Raw genomic sequence first — 17,500 nt, 5'->3', positions numbered from 1 at the left:
AACTATTAAAAGAGACAATGTGGCAGACTCAGTCCAGTAGAGTCTGTCAGGCTGGGAGAAACACAGCCCCTTCTATTATCAATTCTACAAATCTCAGCGTTTCTCCATTAACTTTTTTTAACAGTTTTTGGTTGAGCCAGCTATAAGAACCGATATCTGAGGGGTATAGGAAAAATGGGAATACCAAGATTCATGTATATCTTTGCCAGCTTATCCCTTTTTATTTGGTCTGCAACTCAGGGAATTTTTAATCTCTGGTTTTATGTTATTCCTGAATAGTGCCTGAAAATACTGACAATATATGATTCACACAAGTACTTGGCTCTAACCATGGCAGAGTTTATAACATACTTGCCCACAATATTAGCTATGGTAATCACAACAATCCAGGGACTTTGGGGACTTAAAAGGCTTTTGATTTACTATGGGGAACAAGGAAGAACATCAAGGAGGAACTGCTGCATGTGATGAAAGTGCAAATCACACAGCAGATCAAACACCTGATAAACAAGAAGATTAGAGAGGGGCCAAACCCTAGACTTCCATACAATAATGTAGCTGGAGGTTACAGAGAAGACTCATAACCCAACTGCTACAAATCCACAGAACTCCATGGCTACATCAGACCCCATTCAAATTAAGGACACACAGGCAAAGGAAAAACAACCTGAGGCAGAGACAATAGGACAAAATACCATATCTTTGTACCCCATTATCAATCAGACTCATTTTAAACTGGAAGGAGAAGTTATTCACATGAAAATGTACAAGGCTTTCACAGCACAAGACCTGGAAGTCCTTAGGAGAAGATTCCCCAAATACTTCCTGTCCCCTTACAAGTCTGCAAAAGAATTGAAAAGAACCTTTGATTTGTTTAACCATTTTAGTGATGTTGAATTTCTCCTGGATGAATTTTATAGCCCCTCAGAGAAGGCAAGGTTCCTGGAAGAGACTAGATCTAATGACAATCTGACATCCTGGCCACTAGATCACCAAGAGTTTGAGGTCTCATCCCATGCTATCATCTCCTTGAAGTGCTCAAAATCCATGCAAAAAGACCTAATGCATGGAATAAATATGAAAAACTGAGGCAGGCCGAAGATGAGCACCCCAGTCCTTTTCTTGAGGGAACTGAGAATTTTTGGAGTTTCCATAAAGATCAGGCTGCAGAATCCCTACCTCACATAAGGAGGCAGTTCATAAAGGGGGCCACCATACTCATTCAAATTAATTTCAGACAGTGCTGTCCTCAGTGGGAGACTCCCTCTTTGGAAGAACTGAGGTAACATGCCACTTACATTCATGACTCTTAAGAATAAGGAAAACAGGGGGCAGCTGGGTAGCTCAGTGGAGTGAGAGTCAGGCCTAGAGACAGGAGGTCCTAGGTTCAATCCCGGCCTCAGCCACTTCCCAGCTGTGTGACCCTGGGCAAGTCACTTGACCCCCATTGCCCACCCTTACCAATCTTCCACCTATGAGACAATACACCAAAGTACAAGGGTTAAAAATAAAAAAATAAAAAAAAAGAATAAGGAAAACAAGGTTCAAGCAAATTCAGATTCAGAGAAAAACAGAATATCTTATCTGAAAAGACAACTAAAGGAAATGAAAAAGGAAAAAAGAGGGAAGAGTTTAAGAACTTAGCCTTGCAAACTGCTAGAAGCCAATCCAATTACAGATAAACAGAGTCATACTCCAATCCCAAGAAAAGCTACAATAAGACCCCTCGGTGCTATTTGTGCCAAAAACCCAGGCATCTGATCAAGGACTGTAGGTTCAAGAAGCAAACAGACTTCACCAAACCTAAGGGTCATAGAGATAACACAAGGAAAATCTATAGCACCAGCAAATGGGCAGACAAATTATAAGACAAATGCTGTAATCATGATGTAAAAAGAATTCCCAAATTCCCTCGCTTAAGGAGATGCAAAATTTTTAGAAATTAGGGTCCAGGCCCAGTCACCAATAAAGCCAGAACATTAATTTACGAAGTCCAAAAATAAGTGGGAAAAGAAGAGAGAGCACTGAGATCAATGGGGACAGATATAAAACTGAGACTGAGGCTACTTTACTGTGGTTAGGCATCGATATTAATCAATATACAATATTTGAGGATGTAAACAGGCAAAAGACTGTTGAGGAGGACCAAATGGAAAAAGAAATTGCTCAAATGAGAAAAGAAATCTTTGGGAATGGTCACACATCAGCTGAGAACACTGAGCTGGCACATGCTCCATGACAAGATAGAAATGTAACAGAAAGAGGCACAGGACTGGTCTGGGGCAATAAAAGCCTAAAACCAGCCTGCCAGAAAAAAAAAATACCTGTGTTTGAGAAAGACTATGTCAAGGAGAAATCAAAGTCCTACCCTGAATAAAGACACACAGTGAGAAACATATTGGCCAGAGACATGAGCCATATGTAACTCAACCGGGAGACCAGTGTTCCACCCAAGAGGAAAAGGCAATATTTTTTTCCTCAACCTCACTAGTACAAAGTAGCCAAGAAAATCCCTAACAAAAGCAGCGGAGTTGCCAGCCTCCCCACTCAGCAATTGTAACCTTATATCTAATCTAAACCCCAAGGCTTGTGATTTTATGCCAAGAACCCATGCTGAGAATGAGTTTAAACTCAAACTGTTTTCAGACGAGGTTTTTCTAACACCAAACCCCACCAGCTTGACTGAAGATTCTAAGGGACTAAGGGAGAAAACACAGTTCACTTGGGACAGACATTACCATCAAACTAGCCCAAAGTTAGAGAAGAGACAACCTGGCACAGACCAAGGGGAAGTTAATACATCAGACTCTCACCCTGAAGCTGTAAAAGGGAACTTGCAAACTTCTATAACTGAAAACAAAACATCAGTCTATAACTGACTTTGAAAATCAGCCATGTTTCTCTACCCAAGCAGTCCTCCAGAATTCTAAGTCAAGCACCGTTACCTGGGAGACACATGGGCTGGGAGACTAGGCAGGATTAGAATCTTTAAGGGACCTATTCATGGAGGCAGCCATGACAATGGAGGCAGCCATAGTGGATTCAGAAAATTACCATAATATACCTAATATGCTGACATTGGAGTCTGATACCATTGATTTTCAGCCACAAAGTCAACCAAACCAGTTGCTTCCTTTGCACAAATATAATACCATTATTGAGCCAATAACCAATATTGAAATAAATGGGGAAATAATTCAAGGACTGGTTGACACAGGGGCAAAGTGTTCTGTACTATAGCACTTGCCAAGGGATTGTGAAATGCAAGGGAATGTAGAAGTGAGAGGAACTGCTGGGATATCACAATTGGCACCAAAGTTCAAACCCAAAATGGTGAAATTGGGACCCATCCAGCTTGATCATTCATTCCTTTTGCTTCCATCATGTCCAAACAATCTGATTGGAAGGGACATCCTATGCAAATTAGCTGCAACCATTTATTGTGAACCAAATGGTGAAAATTATTTGCATCTTCCCAGGAGGTCATTAAAACACCATCCAGCCCTCTACAAAGCTCAGTGTTTCTCCATTTTCAAAACTGAATCCCCTTTAGCTCAAGTAATGGAGGCTGAACAAATTTGACTAATCCAGGGCTAAATTGGTAGATTGATAGAAAATAATCCCACTGAGATTAGCCACACCCACTGTTTAAAAATTATTCCCTAAACCAGGGGTCCACAATGTATGGCTCTCCAGCCATATCTGGCTCCACCTCTCAACTGGCCAGTCTGGGCAGAGCCCCAGGATGTGCCCCAGGGGGCCCTTCAGGCCCCGCCCCATATTCCAGCACCTTCCACCTCCATCCTCCTCCTTCCTTCCACCTCCATCCTCCTTCCGCTAGCAAGCCTTTATGGCTCTCAGGGCCAAAAAGGTTGCTGACCATTGCCCTAAACCCTAAGATAGATAAAAGATTCAGGTTGTCTTCTCAATGCAGCAGACTTGCTCTCTGGTCAACAGCTGTTACAGTGCTTGGTTGGATGAATTTTTTGCTTAGGTAATGTATATTGATGGTAAGTATAGCCTAATATAACTTCACACAGGCTCTCAAATCCAACTAAGAAAGGGATTTATTAATTTCAGGAAAACAGGGAGAGGGGAGGTAGATTTTAGGAATGAGGGGGGGAGGTAAGCTATCTAAAATCTTTAATAAACTTTTTGGCTTCCCTTTGGGGAAAGTGCTTTGAATAACTTAACTTTTATCTCACTCACTAATTAACCTTTTTCCTAATCTAATGTTACTAAATTTAAGATGGTGAAGGTTAACTTTGATTGAAGATCTGTTTGAAATAGAGATTAGTTGAGATCCTGTTAAGTGAGGTAATTTTTTCCAATTCTCACAGCTTGGTATAGTCTCTGTGGAGTAAACCAGCCAAGTAACACTCTGCTCCCTGAGGTCAGAGATGAGCTACCTAACTCTCCTTTGCAGCCCCTTGAACCCAAAAAGGGGTGTCCAAAAATGTCCAAAATTGCAAGTTGGGTGTCTTGGCTTTTTATACCCAGGTTCTTAACTACCCCAACTGCCCCCTCTCCTGGAGTTCTTGGGTGGGGGGGCGCCCTGGGAAATTCTATGAGGCAGCTTTAACCCCACTTAAGATCATGAATGTTATATAAGTAATAGAGAGTTTGAAGGAGTAGACTTAGAGGGTGGGGAAGTAAGCTGATTAGGATGATATGATATACTAAAAAAATCAAGGAGTTAAAAAAGAAGCTTGCACTGAGAGAAAATGGAAAGGAGAGGGGCAATGGGGTAAATTATCTCACCTAAAGAGTCAAACATCTTGGTATTTATAAAAATAGTTTTGACCTTGCAGTACATGAAAGGGTTTTAGGGACCACTAGGGTCTGTAGATCATACTTTGAAAACTCATTCACTAGGTTATGTTGTGAATATGTAGGTCTCTCTGTCTCTCTTATCTCATTCCTACATACCTACTTGCCTTTTTGTTTTTATAGGTTGCTAAATGCTCTTAGCATTATGTCAATAATATAAGCTCTAATGTTTAAAAGAATGAGAAGTACAATTAATTACCTGATTCTGGTCACATGGCCTGTCAAAATTGAAATAAGAACTATAAGAAGTCAAAATTTTCTGACTACATATTTAGTGTTATTTTCATTTCACACTACATGTCTTGTGTCGTTCCTACTCCCGATGTTTCTCTTTATATACATATATACACTAACACTTGTGTTTTGCTACATACATATTCACATATAATAAATATACTTAAACATGAATAGATTTTAGAGTAGCTAACTTTTAAAAAGTTAATTTCCTTCCCTTGCAGTGTCATTAAAATAATTTAAGCTTTCTGCATCCTATTATTCAGTTGTATCCAACTCTTCATGACCCCATTTGGGATTTTCTTGGCAAAGATACTAGAGTGGTTTGCCATTTCTTTCTCCAGCTCATTTTATAGATGAGGTAACTGGAGCAAACAGGATTAATTGAATTGCCCAGGGTCACATAGCTAATAAATGTCTGAAACTAGATTTGAATTCAAGAAGATGAGTCTTCCTTACTCTAGGCCCAGCACTCTACCTACTGTGCCACTTAAGCTGACCCTTACGTTAACATGCAAAAGGTTTATTACTGTTATTTTAAAATTAATTAATAAATTAATATTTTTAATGTATCAGTTTTAATTTCTAGTATGATAATTACTGATATATATTATCCACATAATGAAAAACTCTTTGGGGCCTTCAGTAATTTCCAAGAGTGTAATAGCCTAGTGCAGTGATGGCAAACCTTTTAGAGGGATAGGTGATGTGAGAAATGTCCTCAGGCCTGTGTAGAAAGAGGGAGGAGAGCAGCCTGGATCCATATTCCTCTGGTTTTCTAGTAACAAACTCTTGGTGAACTCTGTGCTGGGGTGACAGTGCATGTGCCCACAGAGAGGGCTCTTAGGGTCCCCTCCGACACGCATGCCACAAGTTTGCCACCACAGGCCTAGTAGATTGATAGGTAGCTTTAGTAAGAAGACAATACAAGTTCTGCTTCTAAAAGACTGGCTATGACAACTTAAAGAAGGTCATCCCTAGCAAAGGGAACTTTAATCCACTTGGGAGCTCCCTACTTCCCTCTATTAATGAAATCTTAGGGCTGATCTACACATACACACAGACACACACACGTGCGTGCACTTTTTCACACTCTTTCATTCTTCAAGTCACAACTAAAGTATTATTTTCAACAAAAAGTTCTTCCCAACCCCTCTTATTCTAGTGTCTTCCTGCTGTTAATTATTTCCTAATTATTATGCATAGACCTTATTTATTTGCTTGTCTTTCTCCTGAGATTATAAATTCCTTTAGGGCTGGGCCTGTCTTTTTCCTCTTTTAAAGACCCACTATTTAGCACAGTGCCTAGCATACAGAAGATACTTAATAAATGCTTACTGACATACACACATAAGTATGCATATGTATATGAGTATGCATGTATATATATATATATAATACATATATATTCATGAAAGACACTGATTATTAATATTCTTTTAGTTATAAACAATTAGAGCAGTTAGAAAGTTTGGTAATTACTACCATGCTTTACTAATCATTTTTTAATTTAAAAAAGTTTTAATTTACTAATTACTACCATACCATACTAATGATGATGATGATGACTATGATAAAACAAATTTGAACACTGTTATTAATACCAAAAATAAAATTGCACTGTCCTAATGGCTTAAAAATGAAAAGAATATCAATTGCCATAATTTCCTCAAAGCATTACTTCTTAACAGGATCTCAATGTCAAATAGAAGCAGTCACAAATATTTTAAAAAAATAAAATTATGCCCTCCCCCATTTGGACTTATAAAAGTATATTTGATATTTCAATTATTTCCATAACCAAGAAAAAAATTTGCTTTAAAAATATCAACAAAGGATTATATCACTTATAAAAAAAACCTAAAATATTATCTTATTAGACACATTGCAATATTTGCAAATTGCTTTTTTTAGTGGTACCCTTTAAAGAAGATTCAAGATTAATCCTTTTTTTTGAAAGCATAGCTATCTAACAAAAAGCCTAGAAAAGAACATCAGGTGAATCATGACTTATAAAAAGAAAGTATTTAAACTAACCTTAACATTTATTTTCCTGGCAGGATTAACATATCAAACAGCATTTGCTTGCACATTTTTGACCATTTGTATGGCAATGATAATAGTCAAAAAACAATGATTCTAAAAATCATATTAAATGGATGAAATCAGTTTTATGACAGGTATCATAATTCAATTTACTTCAATCATCAAGAGATCTTTAATTTTATTAATAGGGGCATTCCACTATTAATGAAGAGTAAAACCTAAGTAAATTAAAACATAAAAAAATTAGAAAGAAGTGTGGTTGTTATATTCAAACCCTGGGAAATGTTGGTCTCACCTTGATTGACAGGGGAGACAGTTGGAGACATAGGAATGTTCCCAGATGCTGTAAGCCAGGGGCAAAAGTCAGTTGGCCTGAAAATACCCCAACAGCCATCTGGGAGGGGTCCTTGACCATTGATCTGTGGGTCTCTGACCCTTGGTCATTGGTTCTCTCTGAATCTCCCTAGATCTTCAGGTATCTGAATCATCATAGCTTTTAGGTCTCTGGGTCCTGGGTGGTGAAAGGGAGGAAGGGAGGTCTGAGAAGAAGAGGGTGGTTTTGTTAAGGGTGGAATACTTCCTGAAGGCTGTCAAGGCTAAAACATCACAAACTGATTATAAGAAAGCTGAGAGGAAATCATCAATATAGCTGCACCAACAGAGCAGACTCTCTCTGGTTTGGCAGTGGCCAAGCTGAATCAGAGGGGTTGTGAACAATAGTTCCAGTTTTATTGAATCAATAGCCTCCAGTTCTGAGGGATTATAGCTTATAGGCATTAGCTTGACAGGGTCTCCAATCCTCAATCCATATCCTGATTATCCTTTCCTTAATTAAGATCATAAAGTATTTAGTAAGGACTTTCCTGAGTGGTCATTATATCATGACCCTTGGGGAGGGAGCAAATGCAATCAGATGAACAATGTAATCCAAGGCTAATCAGAGCCCAATATTAATAACTGATACAACCCCAGGTGGAATCTGAAGGGGTTACCCATCCACCTGACCTTCCTGGGCACTGTTATTTAGAAGGGGAATTATAACATCTAGCAAGGGTGATGGGGTTGGTGTTCCCCCATCACCAGCTCCTAGGGGAATACAGACACAGCTCCTCTCCTCTCCAGTATCTCTCCCCTAGTAGTAGAATATCTCCCATTTCTTTATAACACGGTAAATGGTCTTTGTTTATAAAATCCTGAAAATACAATTTGGGAATTTTTATATATAATATGTTATACATTATAATATAGAATTTATATATTATAGAGGACAGCATTAAGAACAGTGATTAAAAAAGATATAAACAAAATATGTAATATGTAAAATATATAAATTAGTACATGTATACCATATCTAATACATGTACTATATTATATGTTGACATGGAATCTAGAGACCCCAAACTTGTGGCCTAGTGAGATCTGATGAACCCCAAGTTTTAGAAATAGCTTGTAGGTTGGAGACCCCTAAAGCTTGTTCTTGTTCCCTGTTCCCAGTTCCCCTGAGAATCCACTCTGAAGGGAATCCCAGACTAGCAGTTGCACACTAAATAATGGACCCTAGGGTAAATGCTAAATATCCTTTTGTCTTGGATAGTCTTCCCCATAGTATCAAAGACCCTTTCCCAGAAAGGCATACCTGGGTTGGGACCATCCTATAGTATCCATTGAGTAAGCAGCCCCTTCCCTTACACCCTAGCCTCTGGTTATGATTCCTTTCCCAAGCTTGATTGTATCCAATCCAGATGATAATGCCAAACATATTTCCCAGGCCAGGATCTTCCCAAATGGTATATAGGTTCCCCAATTTCTTTTGTTCCTTGGAGTGGTCATCTAGTGCGGTGTCACTCCCAGGGGGTCAGGGAGCAGAGGGGAACAGAGTTCACTTTGCATAAGATGCAGTGCTGCATAAGAGGCCTAATCAGCCCTGTTCCCCCTTTCCCTTGATTAAAGAGTGGTTATGACTATTTAGGTCCTATGTTCAAGTCCGGGCTCAGACACTTCCCAGCTGGGTAACCCTGAGCGACTATGTGTCCCATTGCCTACTGGTTGTGGCCCTATGCTCCTTGAATGGAGTTCCAGGATAAAAAAAAAAATGACTATTTAATAGTTCTGTGTTTTTTCTAAGTTAAGTTTTTCATATGATTTTGAGATTGCTGTCATAGAATATTTAATTAGAATTTTTCTTGGAATTAGGTGATATTTTAATGTTGGTCACTGTACGGAGGAAAGGCTACTTTCAGATTCACAAGCCCTGATTAACCTGTGATGTAGATTTATTTTTGCTTTTATATTTCTATTATTTATAGTGTTGCTTTGTTAGTGATATTTTGGTAAAGTAAGGCAATTTTTTTCTGATTGAGTATGTAGTTTAAATAATCTTATAATGGGTGTAGAATGAACACTAATAGAATCAATTATATGGGATGTCAAGAGTAAGGTTAGAATAATCTTTACAGTGAGTAAGTATGTTGGGAGTTGATCAAGGTCTGTTAAAGAATGTGTTTACAGATCCCTTTTAAGTTTTCTCTTGCAGTAATGAAGCAGTCTTGTGCAAAGAGAGAAGTCTGCAGGAGAGAGGAAGCCAAGGTATTACATCAGGACCCCGGGATTTGAAAGTCTTGACCAAAAGGGGGGGTGTCGACATGGAATCTTAGAGACCCCAAACTTGTGGCTTAGTGAGATCTGATGAACCCCAAGTTTTAGAAAGAGTTTGTAGGTTGGAGACCCCTAAAGCTTGTGCTTGTTCCCGGTTCCCCAGAGAATCCACCCTGAAGGGAATCTCAAGCTAGTTGCAGACTGAATAATGGACCCTAGGGTAAATGCTAAATATTCTTTTGTCTTAGGTAGTCTTCCCCTAGGTATCGGAGACCCGGTCCCAGGAAGACACTCTGGGGCAGGGACCACCTTTCCATTTTAAGTAGCCCCTTCCTTTATACCCTAGCCTCTGGCTATGATTCCTTCCCCAAGATTTGATTGTGTCCAATCCAGATGATAATGCCAATCATATTTCCCAGCCCCAGGATCTTCCCAAATGGTATATAGGTTCCCCAATTTCTTTTGTTCCCAGGAGTTGTCATCTAGCTCAGAGCCACTCCCAAGGGGTCAGTGACCAGAGCAAGCAGTGTTCAATGCTTGGACTCTGCATAGGGCATGTAGCTCCCAGCTCTGAGTGGAAGCCTAAACAGCCCTGTTCCCCCTTTTCCTTAATTAAAGAGTGGTTTTCCTGACTATTTAATAGTTCTGCTTTTTTCAAAGTCAACAACTACAACAACTTAAATGAAAAGAACCACCACAAAGCAAACAAAAGTAAATGTATACTAGATAACATCCCTTCCACTCCTCTCCAATAGACTGAAAATTCAATCATCTTCCCATCCCCAACCCTATCTCATCTTTAACTTCTATCTACTCTTTTCTTTGCTTACTAGTTTCAAAGTTTTCTTCATCTTCAAAAAACCTTCACTAAACCCTACTAATCCTCCAGCCAAATTTCCTTGAAAAAGATTTCTATACTAGTTGCATCCATTTCCTATCCCTCTGCAATATGGCTTCTGATCTCATCATTCAAGTAAAGTTACCAATGACTTAATCACATATCTGATGGTCTTTTATCATCTCTTAACATTCTTGCTCTAAATTTGACACTACAGGCCACTCTTTCCCCTTGGGCTATGATGACTTACTTATCCAATCACTCTTTCTATGTTTTTTTTTTTACAGAATCATCATCCATATGAGAGCTTGTAATTGCAGGTCTTGGCCACCTCCCCAAAGGTTCTATCCTAAGCTCTCTTTTCTTCTCAGTCTATACTCTCTCAGTAACCTCATTACGTCCTATGTATTTAAACATTCTTGCCTTGAAGATGACTCAGAAATCAATATACTTGCACACATGTACATGCAGAAATATAATGCATATTGGACATTTCTAACTGGATATCTTAATATCTCAAACTCAGTATGGCCAAAACATTATCTTTCATTCAAAAGCCTTAACTCTTCCCAATTTCTGTTAAAAATACCACATGTCAGGGGCAGCCAGGTAGTACAGTGGACAGAGTGTTGCTGGCAGTCAGGAGTACCTGGATTCAAACATGGCCATAGTCACTTCTTGGTTGTATGACCTTGAGGAAGACACTTAACCCCAACTGCCCACTCCTTATTGCTCTTCTGTCTTTGAACTGACATTGAGACAAAAGGTAAGGCTAAAAAAAAAAAGTACCACATATCTAATTAGTCTCCCTCATCCCAAGGACTCAAATGTCCAATTTCATCTGTCTACTTAAGTTTTGTATCTGTGTTTTCTTTTTCTGTTCTAAGCAGACACTGATTTAGCACAAGACCATTTGGAGCAGCTTATACCACCAAATATAAGAATTTAAAAAGGTAGGAAGAACTTAGTCAATATTCTTTTTCCTTTTAAAAGAAAAACCCTACAAACCCATATAATAGCATTCTTTTAATTGATCATGTGATCATAGGTAAATCACTTCCTAAGACTAAGTTTTAGATGATTTATAAACTAATTTACAATAGGAAATACAAGTTCCAGACTGGTAGTCCTTACACCTACCAAATCAAATCAGAGGTCATGCCCAATCTATATCAAGACTACACAGCTAACAACTGGGGGTAGGGTGGAGTGGTGGTGGTAGAGGGGTGGTGGGGAACTAGTCATGTTAAAAGGTAGAGGATAGCTAAATAAGTAACAATGAATAATAATGTATTGATATAAATATTCTATTAGCACTTATCTATCTAAAAGCCTATAAATTATCATAAAGACTTTTACCATACCATTTATTCTTCTCCTTGGGGTAAAAGTATTGATCTGACTTGTTTCAACAAGAGATAGCTACAATGTACATACAGTCCAAATATAATAATATAAATAAAATGGAAAAGAGACAATGACCACTTCTCTATGTTCCTTTTTTTAAAAAAATCTATAAAATGAGAGAATTAGACCAAATCATTTCTAAATTCTTTCCCATATTTAAAATCATGAGTATGTTTAATCACCATATTTTTCTAACCTGAATTTAGGAAGTAGAAATGAATAGTCTGATGTGTCCTAAAGATTAAGATACTTTTCAAGCAAATAAACATTAACATCCTGAGGGCTGGGTCCAATATCCCAAATATAATTTGAAAATATTTATACTAATTATTATGGAACACAGATGATCAAATTAAACCTGAAGCAAATTTTTCAATTGATGGAAAAATTGAGAAAAATCATATTAAAGAGCCCAGAAAGTTTAAAGGTTCATCTAGTCTGACCTCATGAAAATGAGGAAACAAAGTAAAAGAGGCACATAAATATTAAGAGTGAATAAATACAACTCTTACAAAAACCACCTTAAAGAAATATGGCATTCTTCTAAAGGCTAAATATTTATAATTTATAGCCTCAGATTATTGGGAACAATAATGCAAGAAAACATGTCTAAACTGGGAAGGTACGTAACTATCTTTACATATAAAAATGCATAAATAACAACTATTTCATGGAATTAAGTAACTTTTCCCTTATGTTTTTGAAAAATCTGCATTTTAAATACAGATTAAAGTTTATTAATATACATTATGTGTGCACATGCCTTCTTCCTTGCCTTTTTGCTGTCTTTCCAGGCTACAAGAAGTCTTTCCCAGTTCTTCTTAATCTTGTACTTTCCCCCTAATATTACCCCCAAGTTAGTCTCTAAACCTCTTATTCCTGCATATTCTTGCATATTCTTGCCCTCATTACACTACAGAGCTTCTTGAGAGCCCCATTGTTTTTTACCTTTCTTTGTATCCCTAGTGTTCAATACAGTACCTGGCAGAGAGCAAGTGCACAATAAATATTTGCTGAGTGACTGGATTTTCTTCACAACAGTACAGTTTTCAGAAATGCTAAAAGGGCCACATTATAAAGAACCTCACAGCCACCAATCTAAGTTTAGTTTTTCTTATTTTTTTTCTGTCAGTGAGACCTATAAAGTTCTAAAATATTTATAACACAAAATAAGACAATAGATTAGCAACTCAGAAAACAACATAAAACAAAAAATAGTTTCTGGTGACAAAATCTATTTCTTAAATCCTAAAATACTATATAAACATGAATTATTTTCTCTAAGAAACTAAAATTATTTTATCTAGGTTAAAAAAATTATTTTATCTACTCTAAGAAACTAAAAGCTAATTTTACTAAATTTAAAAATTTAATCCTAATTCTGTCACATTTTATTACTAGGCACTAGAAAGATTCATCACATTATACTGCATTTTTTTCCTTTTTGAAGTCCTATTGGCCATTCTTTTTGTGTGTTAGATAATGACTTTAAGTTGTACAAATTCCTGTTGAAATTACAGCCTGGGTTTTGGTTTTCCCACCCAGATGACTTAATCATAATGATCCCCAATCTGGGATTCTTTGCTTTAGAGTAGATCCTTACTTGAGGGCTGGGTAGAGCAAATACCAGGTACTAATAAATGTATTAGACCTCTAAGAAAAGATTCAGTGAGAAACTTTTCAACATAGTGTAAAAGTGGGACAGCTAGGTGGCTCAGTGGACTGAGAGATGGGAGGTCTTAGGCTCAAAATCTGGCCTCAGACATCTCCTAGCTATGTGACCCTGGGTAAGTCACTTAACCCCCATTGCTTAGCCCTTATCGCTCTTCTGCCTTAGAATGAAAACACAGTATTGATTCTGAGATGGAAGGTAAGAGTTATTAAAAAAAAATTTTTTTTAACATAGCGTTTTCCAAATTCAAGTGACAATTTTAGTAAACAGTATTTTGGAAGTTATGAATCAAGTTATTATTTATAAGAATAACTGATATACAAAAACCTGTGGTTTGTAAAGTACTTTTCTTGTTTACAAAAGTTGTTGTCTACTAAAAAATCATAAAAGCTATTTAATTTGGACCCTACTAACTTAGAATTTGTGATTATGTCCCATTAGAGAACCTGGGATATGGTGAGGTAAGCACAGACTAGGCAACTCAAAAAATTTTCGGTTAACAAAGAAATAATTCACATAAGGGCAAGACTTTTTTACTTAATGCCTGTCATTAAAAATGTTGAGAAAATAGTGATAAGCATATAGAATATTTTGAGAATTATGTTCAAGAATCCTCAATTTATATTAGAAGAATTATTTATATATAACCAAGAAATTAACTCTAAATCATTGTTAAACTATTCTTGAAATATAGTTTTCTTCAATGGACAGCATATTTGTTTAGACTGGTTTGAATTACTGTACTTACTTGAATATAAAACTATTTAAAAATATTATTTCATCACTGTGGTTGTATCTACCAATGATATCACCTAAAACCCATACAAGCCTGATCATCTTATAGGCATCTTCTCATTCACTTCTTCACACAAGCTCACAACAAGCATCTCACTTTCTTGGCTTTTTTTTTTTGGGGGGGGGGTGGGGAGGTGGGGGAGTGGAGAATGAGAGAATACCAATGAAGTAACATGGGTTTTCCAAGAGTTTTCTCTTTTCTGTTAGCATTTAATCAGTCCATCTTTTGTAACTGTACATTTCCTCTAATCCATTATTTTGGTACTTCTTTGTAAATCGTTATTATTATGTGTTGGAGCTTACTCAGGTATTTCTCTACTGATCTTGGTGAATCAGTCTATGAATTAGATTACCTTTTGTAAATGATGCTCCTATTAAGGATTGAAGATTATTAAGTACGTCAGCTTAACTTTAAATTTAAACACTTAGGACTCTAAACTATACTGCCAGTCAGGTACCGCAGGTTGGCTATCATCTGGCTCACCCATATATTCCTGAGAGTGAAGGGAATGACAGGCACTTCCCTTGCATATAAATCTGGTCCTTTTTTCTCTCTTATAGAATGGCAACTTCCTGTAGTCTTAGCTGCAAATGGGTAAGTGCAGTATTACTGCATTGTGTCCTACAGACTAGTAGGATGGAAATTATAATTGATTGGACCCTAATACAAGGGCCTGTTATAAAATTATTTTGTTTCTTCAGAAATTTTATATACATAGCTTTTGATGTTTTGATTTTGATTTTAATGCTTTTCCTTTTCAAAAGTTTAAATTTTTTTTCTATTTGATTTTTTATTTTTTTTCCTTCTTCTTTTTCTTTTAAAATTACTCATACAACCCCATGACTCAACTATATATCTTGAGCTGATCTGGGTATTTCTTTCTAAATACCCACATCAGGGGGGATTATATTTTTATAAAATCCAAGATTTTGTTGTATTTTTATAATATCCAATATTTAATTTTTAATTTGTTTGAGAAAAATTCTCAGGGAAAGAAACTTGCTGATTCCTTAATCCAGAGAATGAACTGTTTGTAGAGAGATGCCTGAAGAACCTACATTTAATCAAGAGATCCAGAATGAACTTTGGGTTGCAATTGATTGAATTGATGGGGTTTGTTGCATTGAGCGATCCAGAATGAACTTTGGGTACTAATGAATGGACTGATGGGTTTTGAACAGCTACTTTAATTGTACATGTTATACCAATAGGGGACTGCCCCCAATTGGTTTTTTGTCAACACGCTTAGCAAAACGTTGGTTTTGCTTTCTCTCTTTTCCATTTCCCTTCTTACCTCTAACTATTGTAGTTAGAAGACCTTTGTGAGTATAAGATGTTTGTGTAAAATGATCACTTGGGGTGACTAGGCACCCAATATGATCATCAGGGGGATTGTGTAAATGGAATTAAATCTAGCCCATTCATAGTCAAAAATCTACCCATCCTAGGCGTAGAAATGATGTCACCTCACCCTCCTTAGTGGGGAGGGGAGACGAGTTACCCACATGTGACAATAAGTAACAAATCTAGAACAAGGGACTGCCCTTTGGGCAGTCCAAATCAATGTAGAGACTGCCATTTGTCCATTTGAATTAGAGATGGACCCACGGGAAGTGACGAAACACACTATCTCTTTAAGTAAGTTAGTTACTTCCTGTTGAGGCAGTCCCGGCCCTGAACCTGGTGCCGAAGGAGCTCCTGAGACCACAGAACGCTTACACTCTGTATTGTCACGTGGGTAAGTTAGGCTGACTTCCTTGGCCTAGCTGGGCCACTTCCAAACTCTGCCTATCTGGCTGTTGGGCCTTGTGGCTTACAGCTTCATTTATTTAGCCTTTTAACCTTCTCTCTCCGTCCAAGCCTTTGGCCTGGACTAGCCTCTCCCTTTCTCTTTATTCCTATACTTTACCTTCCTGATTGTAAATGAACTTGCCTCAACCTGATGCTGATTTGGGTCTGATTTAATTACGGAATCAACCTGAATTGTTGATTCCTGGCGGCCACACTTTAAATATATATCTATAAATACCTAAAATTTTCCCTCTTACAAGATATTTATTTTTAATTCTTTAAATGCTATAATATTATAGGACTACATCAACCCAGCACCACCAGGTGGGTATTAAGATTGACATTTGTTACTAAAATTTTAATTAAATTTTCTTTCTTTTTTTTTTAATTTATATTTTTATATTTTCCTGAATTCAGACTGGCTTTTCCCTCAATTATGCCAGGTTAAACATACATGTTAATTTTATTACTAAGTAAAAAAGCAATAAGGTGATATGTGATACTTACATTGACTTTGAAAGCTTGTACAGTGTTATCCAAGAGAAGGATATTGCAGACCACTTCTGTATGCTGTCTGTCTCGTGCCAGCTCAGATGCTCGTACATTGTAAGTTCTGCCAGCTGGCAATCGGAAGCGTGCGGTCATTACTGTCCACACGTGGTCTTTGCAAACAAGGAAAAAAAAATAGTACAGTAAAGAAAGATAAAATGTGACACTTAAAAGTTATGTGCTAAATTTTACCTTAATAAATTTTAAGAAAAAAGTGGGACAAAGAATATTTGCTACATATGATTCAAAATAATTAAGTAGTTAAGATACCCAAAGGGATCTGTGGATATATTTCAGTAGGAGGAAGTTATGAACTTGGATGGGAGAAAAATGACATCTACAATTTCACCTATTCCTAATTTAAGGGTTTTTGAATTAGTTTTTAATTACTTTGATAACTATTTCAGTGTAACTGGTTTCCTTTATAATCTTGTGTATTTTACTTATGACTTCAAAAGTATCATTCTGAGAAATAGTTCATAGAGTCATAACAGAAAAAAGGTTAAGTACTCCCTATTTAAAGCAAGTAGAATCCCAGTTTAACAAAAATTTTCAAGTAAGATTTTTTAAAAATTTTTTTTCTTTCATTTTTTTACAATTAACAGCATATTCTAGTAGAATATTTGACTGGATATAAGTTCTCACCTCTCTCCTATAGTTCAAACTTCTTACATCATATTTATATATTGAAATAGTCTATTTCCTTGCTCTACACCAGTGATTCCCAAAGTGGGCACCACTG

The 17,500-nt window shown here is 37.0% G+C and overlaps 1 protein-coding gene across 1 annotated transcript in view; it reads right to left on the bottom strand.

Annotated features, from left to right (window-relative positions):
• PTPN4 (protein tyrosine phosphatase non-receptor type 4) overlaps positions 1-17,500 on the bottom strand; it is a 244,163-nt gene that overhangs the window by 157,672 nt on the left and 68,991 nt on the right. The window contains exon 2 of the mRNA XM_044669925.1: positions 16,717-16,871. Coding sequence (XP_044525860.1) covers positions 16,717-16,854 — 138 coding nt within the window. The 5' untranslated portion in view covers positions 16,855-16,871. The remainder of the gene's footprint in view (positions 1-16,716; positions 16,872-17,500) is intronic.

Source organism: Gracilinanus agilis, chromosome 3 (assembly GCF_016433145.1).
Source record: "Gracilinanus agilis isolate LMUSP501 chromosome 3, AgileGrace, whole genome shotgun sequence".
NCBI lineage: Eukaryota > Metazoa > Chordata > Mammalia > Didelphimorphia > Didelphidae > Gracilinanus > Gracilinanus agilis.
Note: the sequence above shows the minus strand (reverse complement) of the source record. Positions and strands in the feature narration are given on the sequence as shown.